General features: G+C 43.9%; 1 protein-coding gene across 11 annotated transcripts in view; it reads right to left on the bottom strand.

Annotated features, from left to right (window-relative positions):
• Window positions 1-19,063, bottom strand: part of PDPR (pyruvate dehydrogenase phosphatase regulatory subunit) — a 72,815-nt gene that overhangs the window by 31,954 nt on the left and 21,798 nt on the right. For all 11 annotated transcript variants that reach the window (XM_044987083.1, XM_044987077.1, XM_044987076.1 and 8 more), the window contains 3 exons: window positions 18,135-18,284; window positions 12,567-12,759; window positions 3,520-3,644 (listed from right to left, as the gene is read on the bottom strand). In XM_044987083.1, coding sequence (XP_044843018.1) covers window positions 3,520-3,644; window positions 12,567-12,759; window positions 18,135-18,284 — 468 coding nt within the window. The remainder of the gene's footprint in view (window positions 1-3,519; window positions 3,645-12,566; window positions 12,760-18,134; window positions 18,285-19,063) is intronic.

The raw sequence follows: 19,063 nt of genomic DNA, 5'->3' as shown, positions 1-19,063 counted from the left end.
GATTTTAAACAGCAGAAGGAACCATTGTGATCATCTAGTCTGATCTCTTGCATAACACAGGCCACAGAACCTCTCCCAGTAATTTCTGCATCAAGCCCATAACTTCTAAGTGAGCTACAGCATATCTTTTAGAAAGACATCCAGTCTAGAGTTAAAGATTGCAAGTAATAGGGTAATAAGGTAATAATTGGAGATATACCAATCTCCTAGAACTGGAAGGGACCTTGAAAGGTCATCTAGTCCAGCCCCTGCCTTCACTAGCAGGACCAATTTTTTGCCCCAGATCCCTAAGTGGCCTCCTCAAGGATTGAACTCACAACCCTGGGTTTAGCAGGCCAATGTTCAAACCACTGAGCTATCCCTCCCCCCGAGTCTAGAGTTAAAGATTGCAAGTGATGGAGAATCCACCACATCTCCGTGTAAATTGTCCCAATGACTAATTATCCTCACTGCCAAAAGTTTGCATCTTGTTTCTAGTCTGAATTTGTCTAGCTTCAGTTTCCAACCAAGGCCTTGTCCTGCTTAATTAAAAAGCACTCTACTCTCAGAGCTGTCTTTCCCATTTAGGCCCTTACAGACTGTGATCAAGTCACCTCTTAACCAACTTTTGGATAAACTAAATAGGTTGAACTTCTTAAGTCTCTTGTCAAAACCTCATAAGTCTCTTTCCAGACCTCAAACATTCTTGTTGCTCTATTCTGAACCCTTTCCAATTTTTTAACATCCTTCTTGAAGTGTGGGCATCAGAACTGGACTACGTATTCCAGGAATGGCCTCACTAATGCTGTAAACAGAGGTAATACAACTTCCCTACTCCTATTTGATATTCTCTGCTTATAAATACAAGATTACATTTACCCTCTTCGCTACAGCATCACTGGGAGCTCATGTTCAATTGGTTATCTGCCATTACCTCTACATCTTTTTCAGAGTCAGGACATTACAGGACATTGTCACTCATCTTGTAAATGTGTTTATTCCTAGAAGTAGGACCTTGTATTTGGCTGCATTAAAATGCACCATGTTCAGATGAGCCGAATATACCAAGCAATCCTCAGTCTGTATAAATGACCCCGTCATTATTTACCACTCCACCAATTTTTGTGTCATTACAACTTTTACCAGTGATGATTTTATATTGTCCTCCAGATTGTTGAAAAAAATATTGACCTGCCTTGGGCTGAGAACAGATCCTCACTGGAACCATTAGAAATACTGCTAAAGGACTATGATTCCCCATTTACAATTACTTCTTGAGATCTATCAGTTGTTTTTAATCAATGTAATATGAACTAAATTTAAAAAAAAATACCACTACACAAAATCAACCTCATGTGGGACTAAATTAAATACCTTACAGAAGTCTCTGTATTTTATGTCAACACAGTTAACTTTAGTAATCCAACTTGTAATCTCATCAAAAGAGGATATCAAGTTAGTTTGACAAGTCCGATTTTCCATAGAACCATGCTGACTGGCATTAATTATGCTACCACCCTTTAATCTTTTACTGGTTGCATCCCATATCAGCTTTTCCATGATTTTGCCTGGGAATGATGTCAGGATTTCCAGCCTATAGTTACCCAAGTCATCTCATTTACTTTTATTTTAAAATTCTGGTACAACATTAGCTTTATTCCACTTCTCTGGGACATACCCAGTGTCCCAAGATTTGTTAAAAATTAATATTAATAGTTCAGAGAGCTGCTCAGCCAATTCTTTACTACCCCTGGGTGCAAGTTGTCCAGTCCTGCTGATTTAAATATGTTAAACTTTAGTAGCTGCTGTCTGACATCTACCCTAGTTACTGATGGAACAGAAAGTATTTCCTTATCATGGTAAGATATAAATACAACATCCTGCTTCTTTCCAAACACAGAGCAGAAATATTTAATTTAATTCAATATTTAATTGAATACATTTGTCCTCTCTGCATCGTGACTGGCATTTTTACAATCATTATATGGTATCAGACCACTGTCCTGAGGGAAGCGGGTGGGAAGAGAAGAAAGTGATATTTCTATTAGAATACAAAATGTGACAAGACCAGGGGCTGAATATGGTGTTAATTTACCCAGAATAGCTACAGTAACTCAGTGGTGTTTCTCAGGATGTACACTGATGCGAGTGAGTGCCAAATTTGGAATCTGCTGTGATTCTACAAGGGAAAGAAAGGTATTCTAAACATGGGGAAAAGTTTTTTGGACATAAAAGTGAGCCAAGAGTTTTACCCTGCAATTCTTTTGCTCTGATCTTAACATACATATTTTTAGCTTAGGCCTTCTGATTCCTTTAGTTACTCTTTTGATTGTCACTTCTGTTCCATCCTTACCTCCACCTTTAAAAACAGTGAGGCAGGACTCTTCCCATCTAAAGCCACTCTTCATTGAAGAGTTTTGTTTCACTGAGGATTATCCAGTGATAGGAAGAAACACATAATTATGGGCTTCACCCTACAAGACACTTAATATACAAGATTATGGGCCTCAACTGATTAGAAACTGTGGCATGAGGGGAAATACAGACAGCAGCAGCATGCTGAGCCATTTTGCCCTTGACAGTGGAGCGTGTCTATAAAACCTTCACAACTGATAAAATCATTAGACTCAATATTCCTAAATTGGGACATTTGCATTTTCACATTATACTGACACAAAAGATCAGGATGCTTGCTTGGGACACCACAAAGCTTTTAGGTGGAAACCTTCACAGACTCAGACTTTATGGCCAGAGGGGACCATCAGGATCATCTACTCTAACTTCCTGCACATCGCAGGCTACAGAACTTCTCCCACCCACTCCTGTAATAGACCCATAAATTCTAAATCTTGATTTAAAGACTTCAAGTTACAGATAATCCACCATTCTGCACCGTCTTTATTCTATTCGAGTCCTAGCTAGTGATGCACGGGACTCCCATGCAGAAGATATGTTAATCAGGATAAAAAACACATGGTCCAAAGGGTGTTGGGTGAGCAGACAAGTACAAAGGTGTCTGTAGCACCAATATAGGAGCATCTCTCTGGAACAGATTAGCAGAGTGCTACTAACAACCTATGAGGAAGCCAGGTGCTCTCTCCTCTTGGGCAAAGGCTGCACAGCCATCCGGACGGCTGGAAGGGAGAAAGTGGCCCTCAGAATGAGTGCAGTTCCAATGCCGGGAGGAGAAAAGGTGCAGCAGAGACAATAGAGTCCTACACACCTCTGTGAATGCTAGACAGAGTCATCACAAACCTCACCACCTTCCACTTCAAAGGTAAAGTGCATTTCTTCGACCTTGCCTTCTCTAACATAAATACAGTGCAACATGAATATATATATTTTTACAAACCTAAAACCCTATCAAAACAAGACACTCCACTGAAAAACATTTCTCCCCCTGGGGAGAGGATAAGAGAATAACTCTTGACAGATGTTAGTCATGTTGCTCAATGCACCACTGGCAGGGTACTATGGTGATAAGCGCAGTACAAGAACCTGTCTAGACTAGAATAGTGAGTACACTGGGAGGTTACTTACGCATTACTTCCATGACACGGTGACGGAGGAAGGTGCGACTGCTCTGAAGGGCACCAAAGCGCTTCAGGTCCAGTGGCCAAACATTTTCTGATGGGCAACCATTTACCATCCACTCAGCCAAGTACCTGGTTGGAGGCAGAAACCAAGGAGGATTTGGATGTCCATTGAAGCATTATGAGCAAGAGTCTAGCTCTTAAGTCAAGGAGTAATGGCAATTTGGGCACCAGGATTTCTTGCAATCGGCAGAGGCTTTGAATAAGATTACAATAATACAGACACCATTGGGAGCTGGGAGATTTCAATCTAAAACAAAACCAGCCACCAGATAATGCAATTATTAACTTCCCACTGCAATGAAATTTATCACACAGAGCAAAGGAAGCTGAGGACACTGCAAGTGAAACTACAGAGCATCAGACTGCTAGCATGGCTGGCACTATGCTAAATCCTTAGGATACACAAAGCAAAGAGTGTTGAAGTATGCTTAATCTGGGGTTAAGAAGACAACTGCTTTGTCATTTCCAGTACCTGGTGCAGGCTCACTCCTCAGAAGGTGCCTGTCAAGTTGGAGGTTACATTTGGCTACACCTCTGGCAGTGACCAAGCTAGGCCTGGAGGGTGTACTCCAGACCCCTGTCAGAATGACAGAAAGCTAAAAGGAAGAAAGCAGCCCAAACTAAAGCAGAACAGTTCAACACATTTGGCTGGCAGAGACAATAGCAAAGGGGGCATCAGAAAATCTACGGAGAAAGCTATGTTAATGCAACGTCAAGCCAGACAGCTTGAAACGACAAATGGACAGGTCTGGTTCTGACCTAAAAGCTGTAAATAGGCTGCAGATCTTCCTATAATGGTGCTATGGACCTTATTATGACAGAGAAAAATGGAGGATTCACTTTTTTTTGTGAATCGTCTGACAACTACCAGAACCAAATGGGTACTAAATCTGGATACTGTGACAGGGTCAGGCCAGAGGGCTACAGGAGAGTGATAGAAGGCAGATATATTAGCCCCAGGTTAAGTAGGTCCTCTTTCCCTGGGTAAGGTAACAGGGAAGGTTCCAGAACAATCAGGAACTTTCTGGAAACAATTAAGGCAGACAGGCTGATTAGAACACCTGCAGCCAATCAAGAAGCTGCTAGAATCAATTAAGGCAGGCTAATCAGGGCACCTGGGTTTAAAAGGGAGCTCAGTTCAGTTTGTGGTGTGTGTGTGAGGAGCTGGGAGCAAGAAACTGAGAGTGAGAGGGTGTGCTGCTGGAGGACTGAGGAGTACAAGCGTTGTCAGACACCAGGAGGAAGGTCCTGTGGTGAGGATAAAGAAGGTGTTTGGAGGAGGCCATGGGGAAGTAGCCCAGGGAGTTGTAGCTGTCATGCAGCTGTTACAGGAGCACTATAGACAGCTGCAGTCCACAGGACCCTGGGCTGGAACCCAGAGTAGAGGGCGGGCCCAGGTTCCCCCCAAAACCTCCCAACTCTTGATCCAACACAGGTAGATCTCTGAGGCTAGCAAAATCCACCAATAAGTGCAGGACCCACCAAGGTAGAGGAGGAACTTTGTCACAATACCAATAGCCATCACAGAAGAAGGGGGGAAAACAGGTCACTCTGGGGCTGGGATGATAGGAAGGACAGGGCCGCCCAGACAGGGGGGCATTGGGGCAATTTGCCCCGGGCCCCCGTGAGAATATAGTATTCTATAGTATTGCAACTTTTTTTATGGAAGGGGCCCCCAAAAGTGCTTTGCCCCAGACCCCCTGAATCTTCTGAGCAGCCCTGAGGAAGGATCCTGGCTAATGGAAGGCAATGGGTGGGGGCAGAGGATTCTGGGCCAGATCAGACTGCCAAGATGGAGCCACTATAGGAGAGAGTGGATGAGGGCGAACCAGGGCGAGGGGCAGGAGCCATTTTAAATGCAGCCTTTTTTCCTGGATGTGATTTGTACAAATCTGTCAAAGTTCCTGTATTTGTGTGAAAGTCTAATCTACCAGGGAGTCATCACAGCCTTAGGATGCTGGCAGAAGGAAGTGTGGGGGAAGTTTGTTTGAGGAATTTATAAATGAGTCTCCGGGGCTGTGAACCCAGCACCTTTCACTGACATTTAACTCACGTTAGTGTTTATAGTACAAAGTACTTTATCGCCTGCATTTTTAGTGAAAATTAACTCTGAGAGTCACCTGAATAATCTGGCCTAAGAGAGGCTGGCCTACAAGTCTAGGATTTAGGAATTCCCCCCCTCATGTGGCAGCACCCAGAGCCAATGCTTCTAGCCTGTGTACAGGGGACAAGATGAGTTGTGCTGTGCTCAGCATTTACTTCTGCCAGCTGGGAAAAGGAACAGGACTGGTGGGCCCTGCAAGGAGCCTCATCAGTCTTCAGCAAGCTGTTGGTCCTTGACATGTGGAGCCCAAAGAAGATGTGCAGGGAAAGCCAATAACCTGATGAGTCAGAAACCCCCCCAAAGAAGAAAATCAGAAAAAATGCAATATGCTCTTCACCCTCTCTAATGCAGTGCTCTTTCATAACCCAGGCAGGCAGACCTTCAGAGTCTCAATGCGTGGACAAGACGATGGTGTAGAGAGGAGGGGTTTACGTTCATTGGGATGGGGGGAGCCTATACAGGAGAGATGGGCTGTACCTAAACCAAAGTGGAACCAGACTGCTGGCACTAAACATTAAAAAGGTTGTGGAGCAGTTTTTAAACTAGGAGATGGGGGGAAGCCGACTGCTGCAGAGGAGCATGTGGATCGGACACAGACTTCTCTTAGGGGAGAGTCTAATGATAGAGAATCTCCAGGTTATAGTCAGGAGCAGAGGATGGAAGAGGATAATGTAAGGGCCAGATCAGATGATAAACAGTCACATAAAAAAGAATCTGACACATCAGAAAAGGGCAGACAGATAAACAGGGACAAGTTTTTAAAGTGCTTGTACACAAATGCCAGAAGTCTAAATAATAAGCTGGGTGAACTAGAGTGCCTTGTGATAAAGGAGGATATTGATATAATAGGCATCACAGAAACCTGGTGGACTGAGAGCAATCAATGGGACACAATCATTCTGGGGTACAAAATATATCAGAAGGACAGAACAGGTCGTGCGGGGGGGGGGGGGGGGGGGGGGGGAGTGGCACTATATGTGAAAGAAAATGTAGGGATCTATTATCGACCACCTGACCAGGACAGTAATAGTGATGATGAAATGCTAAGGGAAATTAGAGAGGCTATCAAAATTAAGAACCTAATAATAGTGGGGGATTTCAATTATCCCCATATTGACTGGGAACATTTCACTTCATGATGAAATGCAGAGATAAAATTTCTTGATACTTTAAATGACTGCTTCATGGAGCAGCTGGTACGGGAACCCACAAGGGGAGAGGCAACTCTGGATTTAATCCTGAGTGGAGCGCAGGAGCTGGTCCAAGAGGTAACTATAGCAGGACCGCTTGGAAATAGTGACCATAATACAATAGCATTCAACATCCCTGTGGTGGGAAGAACATCTCAACAGCCCAACACTGTGGCATTTAATTTCAAAAGGGGGAACTATGCAAAAATGAGGGGGTTAGTTAAACAGAAGTTAAAAAGTACTGTGACTAAAGTGAAATCCCTGCAAGCTGCATGGGAGCTTATTAAAGACACCATAATAGAGGCCCAAATTCAATGTATACCCCAAATTAAGAAACACAGTAAAAGAACTAAAAAAGAGCCACCATGGCTTAACAAGCATGTAAAAGAAGCAGTGAGAGATAAAAAAGACTTCCTTTAAAAAGTGGAAGCCAAATCCTAGTGAGGCAAATAGAAAGGAGCATAAACACTGCCAAATTAAGTGCAAGAGTATAAGAAGAAAAGCCAAAGAGGAGTTTGAAGAACGGCTAGCCAAAAACTCCAAAGGTAATAAAATGTTTAAGTACATCAGAAGCAGGGAGCCTGCTAAACAACCAGTGGGGCCACTTGATGATCGAGATGCAAAAGGAGCGCTTAAAGATGAAAAAGTCACTGCGGAGAAACTAAATGGATTCTTTGCTTCAGTCTTCATGGCCTAGGATGTTAGGGAGATTCCCAAACCTGAGCTGGCTTTTGTAGGTGACAAATCTGAAGAACTGTCACAGACTGAAGTGTCACTAGAGGAGGTTTTGGAATTAATTGATAAACTCAACATTAACAAGTCACCGGGACCGGATGGCATTCACCCAAGAGTTCTGAAAGAACTCAAATGTGAAGTTGCGGAACTATTAGCTATGGATTGTAACCTGTCCTTTAAATCAGCTTCTGTACCCAGCGACTGAAAGATAGCTAATGTAACGCCAATATTTAAAAAGGGCTCTAGAGGTGATCCCGGCAATTACAGACCGGTAAGTCTAACGTCACTACCGGGCAAATTAGTCGAAACAATAGTTAAGAATAAAATTGTCAGACACGTAGAAAAACAAACTGTTGAGCAATAGTCAACATGGTTTCTGTAAAAGGAAATCGTGTCTTACTAATCTATTAGAGTTCTTTGAAGGGGTCAAACAAACATTTGGACAAGGGGAATCCAGTGGACATAGAATCATAGAATCTCAGGGTTGGAAGGGACCTCAGGAGGTCATCTAGTCCAACCCCCTGCTCAAAGCAGGACCAAACCCAACTAAATCATCCCAGCCAGGGCTTTGTCAAGCCTGATCTTAAAAACCTCTAAGGAAGTGTACTTAGATTTCCAGAAAGCCTTTGACAAGGTCCCTCACCAAAGACTGTTACGTAAATTAAGCTGTCATGGGATAAAAGGGAAGGTCCTTTCATGGATTGAGAACTGGTTAAAAGACAGGGAACAAAGGGTAGGAATGAATGGTAAATTCTCAGAATGGAGAGGGGTAACTAGTGGTGTTCCCCAAGGGCCAGTCCTAGGACCAATCCTATTCAATTTATTCATAAATGATCTGGAGAAAGGGGTAAACAGTGAGGTGGCAAAGTTCGCAGATGATACTAAACTGCTCAAGATAGTTAAGACCAAAGCAGACTGTGAAGAACTTCAAAAAGATCTCACAAAACTAAATGATTGGGCAACAAAATGGCAAATGAAATTTAATGTGGATAAACATAAAGTAATGCACATTTGGAAAAAATCAACATACCCTTAGAGCCCCGACCAGGGTTATTCTATCTACTACCCAAGATCCACAAACCTGGAAATCCTGGACGCCCCATCATCTCGGGCATTGGCACTCTCACTGAAGGACTGTCTGGATATGTGGACTCTCTGCTCAGACCCTATGCCACCAGCATTCCCAGCTATCTCCGTGACACCACTGATTTCTTGAGAAAACTACAATGCATTGTGACCTTCCAGAAAACACAATCCTAGCCACCATGGATGTAGAGGCTCTCTACACAAACATCCCACACACAGATGGAATACAAGCTGTCAGGAACAGTATCCCTGATGATGCCACAGCACAACTGGTTGCTGAGCTCTGTGCCTTTATCCTCACACACAACTATTTCAAATTTGATGACAATATATATCTCCAGATCAGTGGTACCGCTATGGGCACCCGCATGGCCCCACAATATGCCAACATTTTTATGGCTGACCTGGAACAACGCTTCCTCAGCTCTCGTCCACTGATGCCCCTTCTCTACCTACGATACATTGATGGCATCTTCATCATCTGGACCCATGTGAAAGAGACTCTGGGAAAAATTCCACCACAATTTTAACAGCTTCCACCCCACCATCAACCTCAGCCTGGACCAATCTACACGGGAGGTCCACTTCCTAGACACCACGGTGCAAATAAGTGATGGTCACATTAGCACCACCCTATACCGAAAACCTACTGACCGCTATACCTACCTTCATGCCTCCAGCTTCCACCCTGGGCACACCACACGATCCATTGTCTACAGCTAAGCACTGAGGTACAACCGCATCTGCTCTAACTCCTCAGACAGAGACCAACACCTACAAAATCTCCATCAAGCATTCTCAAAACTACAATACCCGCACGAGGAAATAAGGAAACAGATCAACAGAGCCAGACGTGTACCCAGAAGCCTCCTACTGCAAGACAAACCCAAGAAAGAAACCAACAGGACTCCACTGGCCATCACATACAGTCCCCAGCTAAAACCCCTCCAACACATCATCAGGGATCTACAACCCATCCTGGACAATGATCCCACACTTTCACAGGCCTTGGGTGGCATGCCAGTCCTCGCTCACAGACAACCTGCCAACCTGAAGCATATTCTCACCAGTAACTGCACACCGCACCATAGTAACTCTAGCTCAGGAACCAATCCATGCAACAAACCTCGAAGCCAACTCTGCCCACATATCTATACCAGCAACACCATCACAGGACCTAACCAGATCAGCCACATCATCACCGGTTCATTCACCTGCACGTCCACCAATGTAATATACGCCATCATATGCCAGCAATGCCCCTCTGCTATGTACATCGGCCAAACTGGACAGTCTCTAAGGAAAAGGATAAATGGACACAAATCAGATATTAGGAATGGCAATATACAAAAACCTGTAGGAGAACACTTCTACCTCCCTGGCCACACAATAGCAGATCTTAAGGTGGCCATCCTGCAGCAAAAAAAACTTCAGGACCAGACTTCAAAGAGAAACTGCTGAGCTTCAGTTCATCTGCAAATTTGACACCATCAGCTCAGGATTAAACAAAGACTGTGAATGGCTAGCCAACTACAAAACCAGTTCCTCCTCCTCCCTTGGTTTTCACACCTCAGCTGCTAGAAGAGGGCCTCATCCTCCCTGATTGAACTAACCTCATTATCTCTAGCATGCCTCTTGCTTGCATATATACACCTGCCCCTGGAAATTTCCACTACATGCATCCGACGAAGTGGGTATTCACCCACGAAAACTCATGCTCCAAAACGTCTGTTAGTCCATAAGGTGCCACAGGACTCTTTGCTGCTTTTACAGATCCATACTAACACGGCTACCTCTCTGATATTGGAAAAAATAACCCCAACTATACATACAATATGATGGGGGCTGTAGCAGGGTGGACCCTGCTCCTGCCCAGAGGGGCTTGAAAAGCTGCCTGCAAGGGCTTGAGAGGGGTGGCTCTGGAAGCTGGGCTGAGTAAGGAAGTGGCCGCAGCTGGGGCCATGCCCCAAACTGAAGCCTTGGGGCTTATAAGAAGGCAGGGAAGCCAGAGCCCAGTCAGTCTCTCTCTGCCTTCAGAGAGGGATGGGCCTGGCTGCTTATGAGCAGAGCTAAAAGTACCTGGGTGAAGCAGGGCTGGGAACGGGCTAGGGAGCTGGGGAGCTCGAGCCAGAAAAACCCCAGGCTGCAGCCTAGCGGTAGGCCACAGGTACTGGGGGTTGCAAGGGGCGACCCAGGGGTAGGAAGAGCATCAGGTCCAAACCCCTTTGCCTGTGATGAGAAGGCGGATACTGCAGTCTGTCCCAGGAGCTGGGGCTAGAGCACGACTGGGCAGTAGCCATTCTGAGGCGAAGCGGGGAAAGCAGGGTGGGGGTTCCCTGGGGAGGGGGAAACCCAGTTAAAGGGGCACCGGGATCCTGGGAGGGACACGGGGCCGAGAGGAAAACAGGCGGACCACCGGCCAGCAGAGGGCGCTCCGGGCTGAAAAAGAGCTAATTCCCCGGAAAAACCAGCGGGAGGCGCCGCGGCGGTGAGTCCAAACCCGTTTACAGGGGCTAATTTAGCTACAATGAGTCAGGAAAAAGATCTTGGAGTCATCGTGGACAGTTCTCTGAAGATGTCCACGCAGTGTGCAGAGGCAGTCAAAAAAGCAAACAGGATTTTAGGAATCATTAAAAAGGGGATAGAGAATAAGACAGACTATATTATTGCCCTTATATAAATCCATGGTACGTCCACATCTCGAATACTGTGTACAGATGTGGTCTCCTCACCTCAAAAAAGATATACTGGCACTAGAAAAGGTTCAGAAAAGGGCAACTAAAATGATTAGGGGTTTGGAGAGGGTCCCATATGAGGAAAGATTAAAGAGGCTAGGACTCTTCAGCTTGGAAAAGAGGAGACTAAGGGGGGATATGATAGAGGTATATAAAATCATGAGTGATGTGGAGAAAGTGGATAAGGAAAAGTTGTTTACTTATTCCCATAATACAAGAACTAAGGGTCCCCAAATGAAATTAATAGGCAGCAGGTTTAAAACAAATACAAGGAAGTTCTTCTTCACGCAGCGCACAGTCAACTTGTGGAACTCCTTACCTGAGGAGGTTTTGAAGGCTAGGACTATAACAGCGTTTAAAAGAGAACTGGATAAATTCATGGTGGTTAAGTCCATTAATGGCTATTAGCCAGGCTGGGTAAGGAATGGTGTCCCTAGCCTCTGTTTGTCAGAGGGTGGAGATGGATGGCAGGAGAGAGATCACTTAATCATTGCCTGTTAGATTCACTCCCTCTGGGGCACCTGGCATTGCCACTGTCGGTAGACAGATACTGGGCTAGATGGACCTTTGGTCTGACCCGGTACGGCCGTTCTTATGGCTAAGCTCAGGCTCCCATGAATTGACTGACAGTTTTACATGGTCAAATTCTGCATATTGTCTTGTGGTACACAAAACCCCACTATGTCTCTTGCACTATGCTGGTGAGCTAACTTCCCTCTAAGCACAGCAGGCTACAAAGGGCTGTGCAGGCCCACAGCCATAGGGGGCTGGGGAAAGGAGAGTGGTAGGCAGGGAGGGGAAGAAGTTGGGGGCATGCAAGGCTGCCAGTGAGCAGAAGCGCCTCTCCCCGGGGGCTGCCACTGGCGGGGAGAGGTCTGGGGGGAGGACTCTGGCCCCAGCCCAGGGGCAGCCTGCACCCCAATCTCCTTATCTCCAGCCCCAGCCCATAGCCCGCCCCCCAACCCACTGGAGCCCTCTCCCCCGCATCCCAACCCTCTGCCACAGCCCTGAGTCCCCACACACTCTGAACCCCTCAGCCCCACCCCTGCCGCACGTCACTTCCATATTGGTGCACATAACATAATTCATTGCACGCATAGCTATAAAAAATTAGAGGGAACATTGCTGGTGAGCCACTTACCTGCCTGCTCCTCCACCAAAAGAGGTGCCAGCGGAGTTCATGCCAGCCAGGACAAAGTAGCCCTGTACCGTGGGTGACTCTCCCAGGATGCACCGCATATCTGGAGTGAAGGATTCTGGGCAGTTCACTAACTGCATGATCTCCAGAGCCTCCAACCCTGGCATCCTCCGCAGAAGAGAACTCAGCAGTGGCTCTAGTCACCAAAACAAAACAAGACAAGACAACTTAATCCTGATAAACCACAGCCTTTAGTCTACAGGCACTTCAACCACTCCTCCTCCATCCCCAAACCAGACACACAAACCAGTCCATTTACACCAAGATTTATATGATCTTAACAGACAGCAGTATCTTCCATGTCTCAGTGCATCTATGGGACAAACTGGATATTTGCTGTAAAGTACCACAGGTGTAGATCAGCAGAAAGGCAGGAAACCTAGCAGACCCTGCCTTGTCAGGCTAATTAAAATGGATCAACCCTGGAAGAGAACCTTTTTTGGGGTATGAAGAACTGGCTATCCCCATAAAGCAAATTATCTCATTTCAATTATTTTTGGTTCAGGGTTTCCCTCCGCAAGGTATTTTGCATAAAAGCTCTCACCTTCGTCTGCTCAAAATTCAGCAGATGCAAGCACTAAAATGGTCAAGTTTCATGTTCCCTTAAAAATGTCTGAACAGAAATAAAGCTTTTATGTCCACTCCCCATGGACCTGAGAATTCCAGCGTGAGTATGGGGTAATGAATTTCATGATAGAGGGGTCTCAGAGCAGCCGGTGTCAGGTCTGGTCTTATAAGAATGAGGGGAGATTTGAAAGCTGCTTTCAACTATCTGAAAGGGGGTTCCAAAGAGGATGGATCTAGACTGTACTCAGTGGTAGCAGATGACAGAACAAGGAGTAATGGTCTCAAGTTGCAGTGGGGGAGGTTTAGGTTGGATATTAGGAAAAACTTTTTCACTCAGAGTGGTGAAGCACTGGAATGGGTTACCTAGGGAGGTGGTGGAATCTCCTTCCTTAGAGGTTTTTAAGGTCAGGCTAGACAAAGCCCTGGCTGGGATGATTTAGTTGGGAATTGGTCCTGCTTTGAGCAGGGGGTTGGACTAGATGACCTCCTGAGTTCCCTTCCAACCCTGATATTCTATGATTCTAAGATATCTAGAACAGCGGTGTCAAAGGCTGGTGGACCCTTTAAGGCAAGCCAGGCTCAGCCTTGCTTGTGACCCAGCAGCAAGCAAGCCCCACTCCGCCCAAGTAACTGTGATATGGCAACTGAACAATAATTAGTGATCCCAGCTGTGAAGGAGTTAGGAAAAGACAACACAGTGAAGAATTCTTTGGGAAAGAGATGGAGACTGTGACTGCAGAGATGGCAGGACTCTCTGACAGGTAGGAGAACCCACGAGGAGTGGCATAGGCTCCTGTGAGAGAAGCCCTAGGCTAAGGCCTACAAAGTACAAAGAGATCTTTAGGAGAAGCTGCCAGAGTCCCTGGGGAAGGGAAGCAGTAAAGGAAAATATGCTAAGACAAGATGCAACAAAGGAAGAACTCTACAGGAGCAGGTTAGGCTCATGTGGAGGAGGCCCTGAGGTAGGGTCAGTAAAACCAGTGGAAGATTTAACAGTTCAGCGGAGAAGGGAGAAGACAGAGTTACAACCCTCTAGTTAAAATTATGGACAGAAAACAAAAATGAGATTCAACTTGGGAAAATGCAAGCCAGTACATCTGGGAAAAAAATCCAACACCCCACCCCACCGGGCGGGAGGAATCCGGGAGCAGCCATGTTATACTTTGTCCACATAAAAGGTAACATCAAATTAGGTGCACCTGGCAGTCCCTATTCAAAAGAGATGCAGGATTGGAGTATCAGGAGTGTATGGCAGTTTACTGGTGCTGTACAGGGAGTCTATATGTGGAGTAGCAGGCAGTGCTGCATCTTTAAGATCAAATGCATTGGGGAGGTTTGCACTGTGCTCTTCTGCACTATACTTGGTACAAACTGACATGCTGAAGGCTAATGGGGACTTCCAGCAATGCACATAGGAGGCAACTGCAATTGATGGGAGTAGGATTCTCACACTAATTGCCCCACAAATTGACAGCTGAACCCACTTATTAAAGTGCCCAACCTCCCCTGCCCCTTAAGAAAGCACAGATAAAGTTCTAGCAAACCCATAGCACAGTCTCCCCTGTAGGCAGCACTGCCTTCCCATTAAGCCCTCTGTTGTGCTGCTATGGGAGCTCTGCCCATGTAAGGTCTGTAAACCAGGGTGGATAAAATCAATCAATAAATATATATCGGATATTTTTGATAAAATGCTTTTTAAGGAAAAACCTATCTAAAGGTATCTTTGAGCTATAATGTATCTTAATTAAAACTATCTCATCATGGAATAGAGATTATAAATTCTAATTCTATAGTATGAGACAATATATTCATGTAATGTTTTTAAGAAAAGTTTTGTAAATGAGTTCCAATAGTTCATGGATTAGGGACCCAATTTTATGGAGTTCCAGGGGCTTCTGTACAGATTATTTAAATTAATCTTTCTATCTACCTAATGGGACTCAGTGTTCAGTCTAGAAGATACCATCAGAGATGCTTAGTTTTGCAGTTCTCAAACTGTGGATTTGTGTCTCCAGAGATAACATGCTTCTTAACAGCAAAAATGTTTTAAAATAAATAAATAGAGGTGAAAAATAACAGACCTCAACCCTACTGTCCTTCTGCAAATCTGTGTACACAGTCAGTCCTTTACCTCTCCCTAAAAGTGCAAAGTTTCAAAAAGTTCAATGAGCACAAGATTGTTGGGGGCAGAATAAATCTGGACAAGGAAAAGAAGACTGGAGATAAATGTGAAAAGGGACGGACAGTCAGTAGAAACAAAAGTAACACTGTTTGAGCAGCATATTCCAGAAGTCTTGAGGTCTTTGAGTGCAACCTTCAGTGATTTGAGAGCTACCATCCATTCTCTCATCAGAAGGGAAAACCTATAATGGCAGCAGGCCCTAAAAGAGACCCAGTTTGGGAATATTTTAATGAAGTTCCTCTACCTGTGAGTAAGACAGGGATGTGTGCAAAATGCAAACAGCGCAACAAAGAAATGCAAGGCCTCGTTGCCCAAATGAAACATCATCATGAGAAGTGTTTCTTCTCAGGAGGAAGCTGTGTTGAAGATGATGATGAAAGGAACAAGTCTGAACATGCAGGATCTTCAGGTTGGTAAACTTTATTTCATACTTTTTTCTTAAGGACTGCCTGTCTTCCTTCTGGACTATTCCTGAATTCTCACGGTTGAGCAAAAAATATAGTTGTTACTCTATGCTACTATCATTTTAGATGCAGTTGCGATAAAAAATAAATAGCTGAAATAAGCAGAACTTCCTTTTACAAATTCACCTTTAAAGTAGTAGTGAGTGTCAGTGAATGCAATGAGTAATACTAAATGAGCGGTATGGTGGTAATAATTAAATAACTGCACTGACTTATTTTGTTTAGTAGAATCCATCCTCAACATACAGGATTCTGAAGACTATTCACTTTCAAGATCACCATCATTTTCTATCGTTTCAGAGTTATCTGCCAATGATAGTATTTCAGTCACATCATGTATGTGTCATAGCCACAGTAAAAAGAAACAACCATAGATAAGTTTCTAATAAGAACGAGCAGATTACAAAAGGAGGTAATCAATGAAAAAATTGCCCAGTTTGTTTATGCAACAAACTCCCCTTTCTGTAAGATTGAGACCCCACACTTCATTAGCATGGTTCAGACATTAAGACCAGGATACAGTCCACCCAACAGAGCAGATGTCACAGGCAAATTGCTGGATAAAGTGTATGAAAAAGAAATTGAGCAGTGTGCAAAAGGTCTAGAGGGTGAAATTGTTAACCTGAGTCTTGATGGGTGGAGCAATGTCCACAATGATCCTGTTGTATGTGCTTGTGTGACAACAGAAGAAGGGAAGGTCTTCCTTACAGAAACAATTGATTCATCAGGAAATGTACAAACAACAGAATACTTACAAGAAGTAGCAGTAAAAGCTATAACAAACTGTGAAATAAAAATTCAAATGTCTAGTACACAGCTTGGTCACAGACAATGCTGCAAATGTATCCAAGATGAGAAGAAATTATTTAGAAGAGAGTGAAGAGAGTCCCAAGCTAATAACACATGGTTGCAGTGCTCATTTGATGCATCTCCTAGCCAAAGACTTCAGTGTTCCAGAAATATAGGCTAATGTATTTTGCAATTTCAACAACTTCCATAACAAAATGCACTTTGCAGCTGCTGCTTTGAAAAAAGTGGGAGGAACCAAGCTAACTCTCCCACAAGACATGTGATGAACTCAGTAGTGGACTGTTTTGAGCACTATATCAAGAACTGCCCTAATCTGATGAGTCTGTGAACAAAAATCGTGAAAAAACTGATGGCACTGTCACCGCCAAAGTTCTCAACATTGGGCTTAAGAGAAATGTTGAACACATGCTGAGTACCCTGAAGCCTATTTCTGTAGCCTTGAACAAAATGCAGGGAAATAGTTTTATTGTTTTTTTTACTGTTTTATTGCTGACATTGAAATTTGGAAGGAACTGAGTGAGATCTTAAAAAGAGAAATATACAATGACAGAGTTAAATTACAAGCATTAAAAAAAGGAATGGGACAAGCACTATCTCCAGCTCATTTTCTTGCAAATATTCTCAATACTCAGTACCAGGGTCAAACCGTAACTGCTGAAGAAGAGTTGGCTATGACATGGACATCCAGCAATCATCCCTCCATAATGCCAACTATAATAAACTTCAGAGCTAAGGGTGAACCATTCAAGAAATATGTGTTTGCTGGTGATGTTTTAAAGAAAGTCACAACAGTGAACTGGTGGAAGTCACTTAAGCACTTGGATTCAGAGACTGTTGAAGTGATAATCTCACTTTTAACAGCAATATTTTCTTCTGCCGCTGTAGAAAGAATATTTTCTTCCTTTGGACTAATTCATTCCAAATTGAGAAATCATTTGGGACCTGAAAAAGCAGGAAAGCTTGTTTTTCTTTTCCATATTATGAACAGACAGGAAAATGAAGGAGAAGACCACTGAGTTAGCTGCAGAAACCAATATTTTAAGTTTCTCATGTTGACCTGGCTGACAGTCAATTTAATTTTTTTTTTAATATTTCATTTAACTATTTTAGTTAAACAATTTTAACAAAAACAAACCTGATTTTAAAAAACTTGATTGTTTAACTTAATTTAAAAAATTCATATGCTTCTTTTGTTAAAATATTATATGTTTGCTGTTGAAGAAAAAAATCCAGAATACATAACATTGTTGTTTTAGTTAAATAAAACAATTTAAATGTCTGTCTGGTGACGTTCTCGTCCTAATACAGCATGGCAAGAAAATCCTCCAAATATTAATGATTAACCTGTTGAATTGGAGATAGTTCACCTCCCAATGACTTCATAAATATCTGCTTCAATTACCTTTGGTAAATGCAATAACCAATAATTTAAATCAATTTGATTTAAATCAAATCTACCCTGCTGCAAACCTTGTCTGATTAGCATACCAAAATGATCCCAGTCCTCATGCAGATTCTGAATCTCCAGCTGGTTTCGGCCCTCAGTAAAAATGGGCTTGGGGTTCTTCTCAAAGCCCCCTGAGAGGATGCCACCTTGCCAACTGCGGATATAGATCCTGCCGTCTGGGTCCACGATAGCTGTAGAGGAAACATGAGACTGTATGGAAGGATTGGGAAGTGCAGGACAAATTACAACTTTATTTATATCAAAATAGCCCGTGCTCCCCACACAGAGAGGCTGGGAATACAAAAATGACTCACAAATCAGTCAGTGAAGAGAATTCACTAGAGAGTAAATCAGGCCCTCTGGTCAGAGAACTGGGTTCCCAGGGGAGCATAAACATTACTTACTAGTTGCAGAAATGCTTGCTAGAGAGACTGTGTGAGTGTGAGAGAGAAATGTTTTCCACTTCCCAGCCCTGGTATCCATGTGTGTCTCCCCTTTATGGGAGCCAAAAGCCAAGTGTCTGGGGAGGGAAGGGTCGTTATCGCAAGTGCTCTGGTTGCCCCCTACTGCTCAATGACATGCCAATGCCATTGTAAAGCCTTAACTTCAACTGAAAGAGAGAAATGCATGGCCCATATGGGCACAGCAGTCTCCAAGGAGAACATAATAGCAAGGTTAGCACCATCCCTCCAGAGCATGTGGTGCATGGTTGCATCTCTGATGGATGCATCAATTACTTGCAAAGCAAGAGTAAAAATCATTCCCAAGCCACAATTTCTGCTATCTGAGCTGGCAAACCCAAAAGAACTCATCTTTTGTGGCAAGAGTTTATGTCTGAGTAAATAGACAGCTATTCCCCACCTCAACTCTGAAAGAGAACACTCAGAACAAGTGAGCCTGAATGCAAGGCACATTCCCGGCAGAGTTCAGGACTATGGAAAATGTCTGCAGCTCTGCCTCTCCAGCCAGC

The sequence above is a fragment of the Mauremys mutica genome, chromosome 14 (genome assembly GCF_020497125.1).
Source record: "Mauremys mutica isolate MM-2020 ecotype Southern chromosome 14, ASM2049712v1, whole genome shotgun sequence".
In the NCBI taxonomy this organism is placed as follows: Eukaryota; Metazoa; Chordata; order Testudines; family Geoemydidae; genus Mauremys; species Mauremys mutica.
The sequence above is the reverse complement of the archived record's forward strand: the minus strand, read 5'-3'. Positions and strand labels throughout refer to the sequence as shown.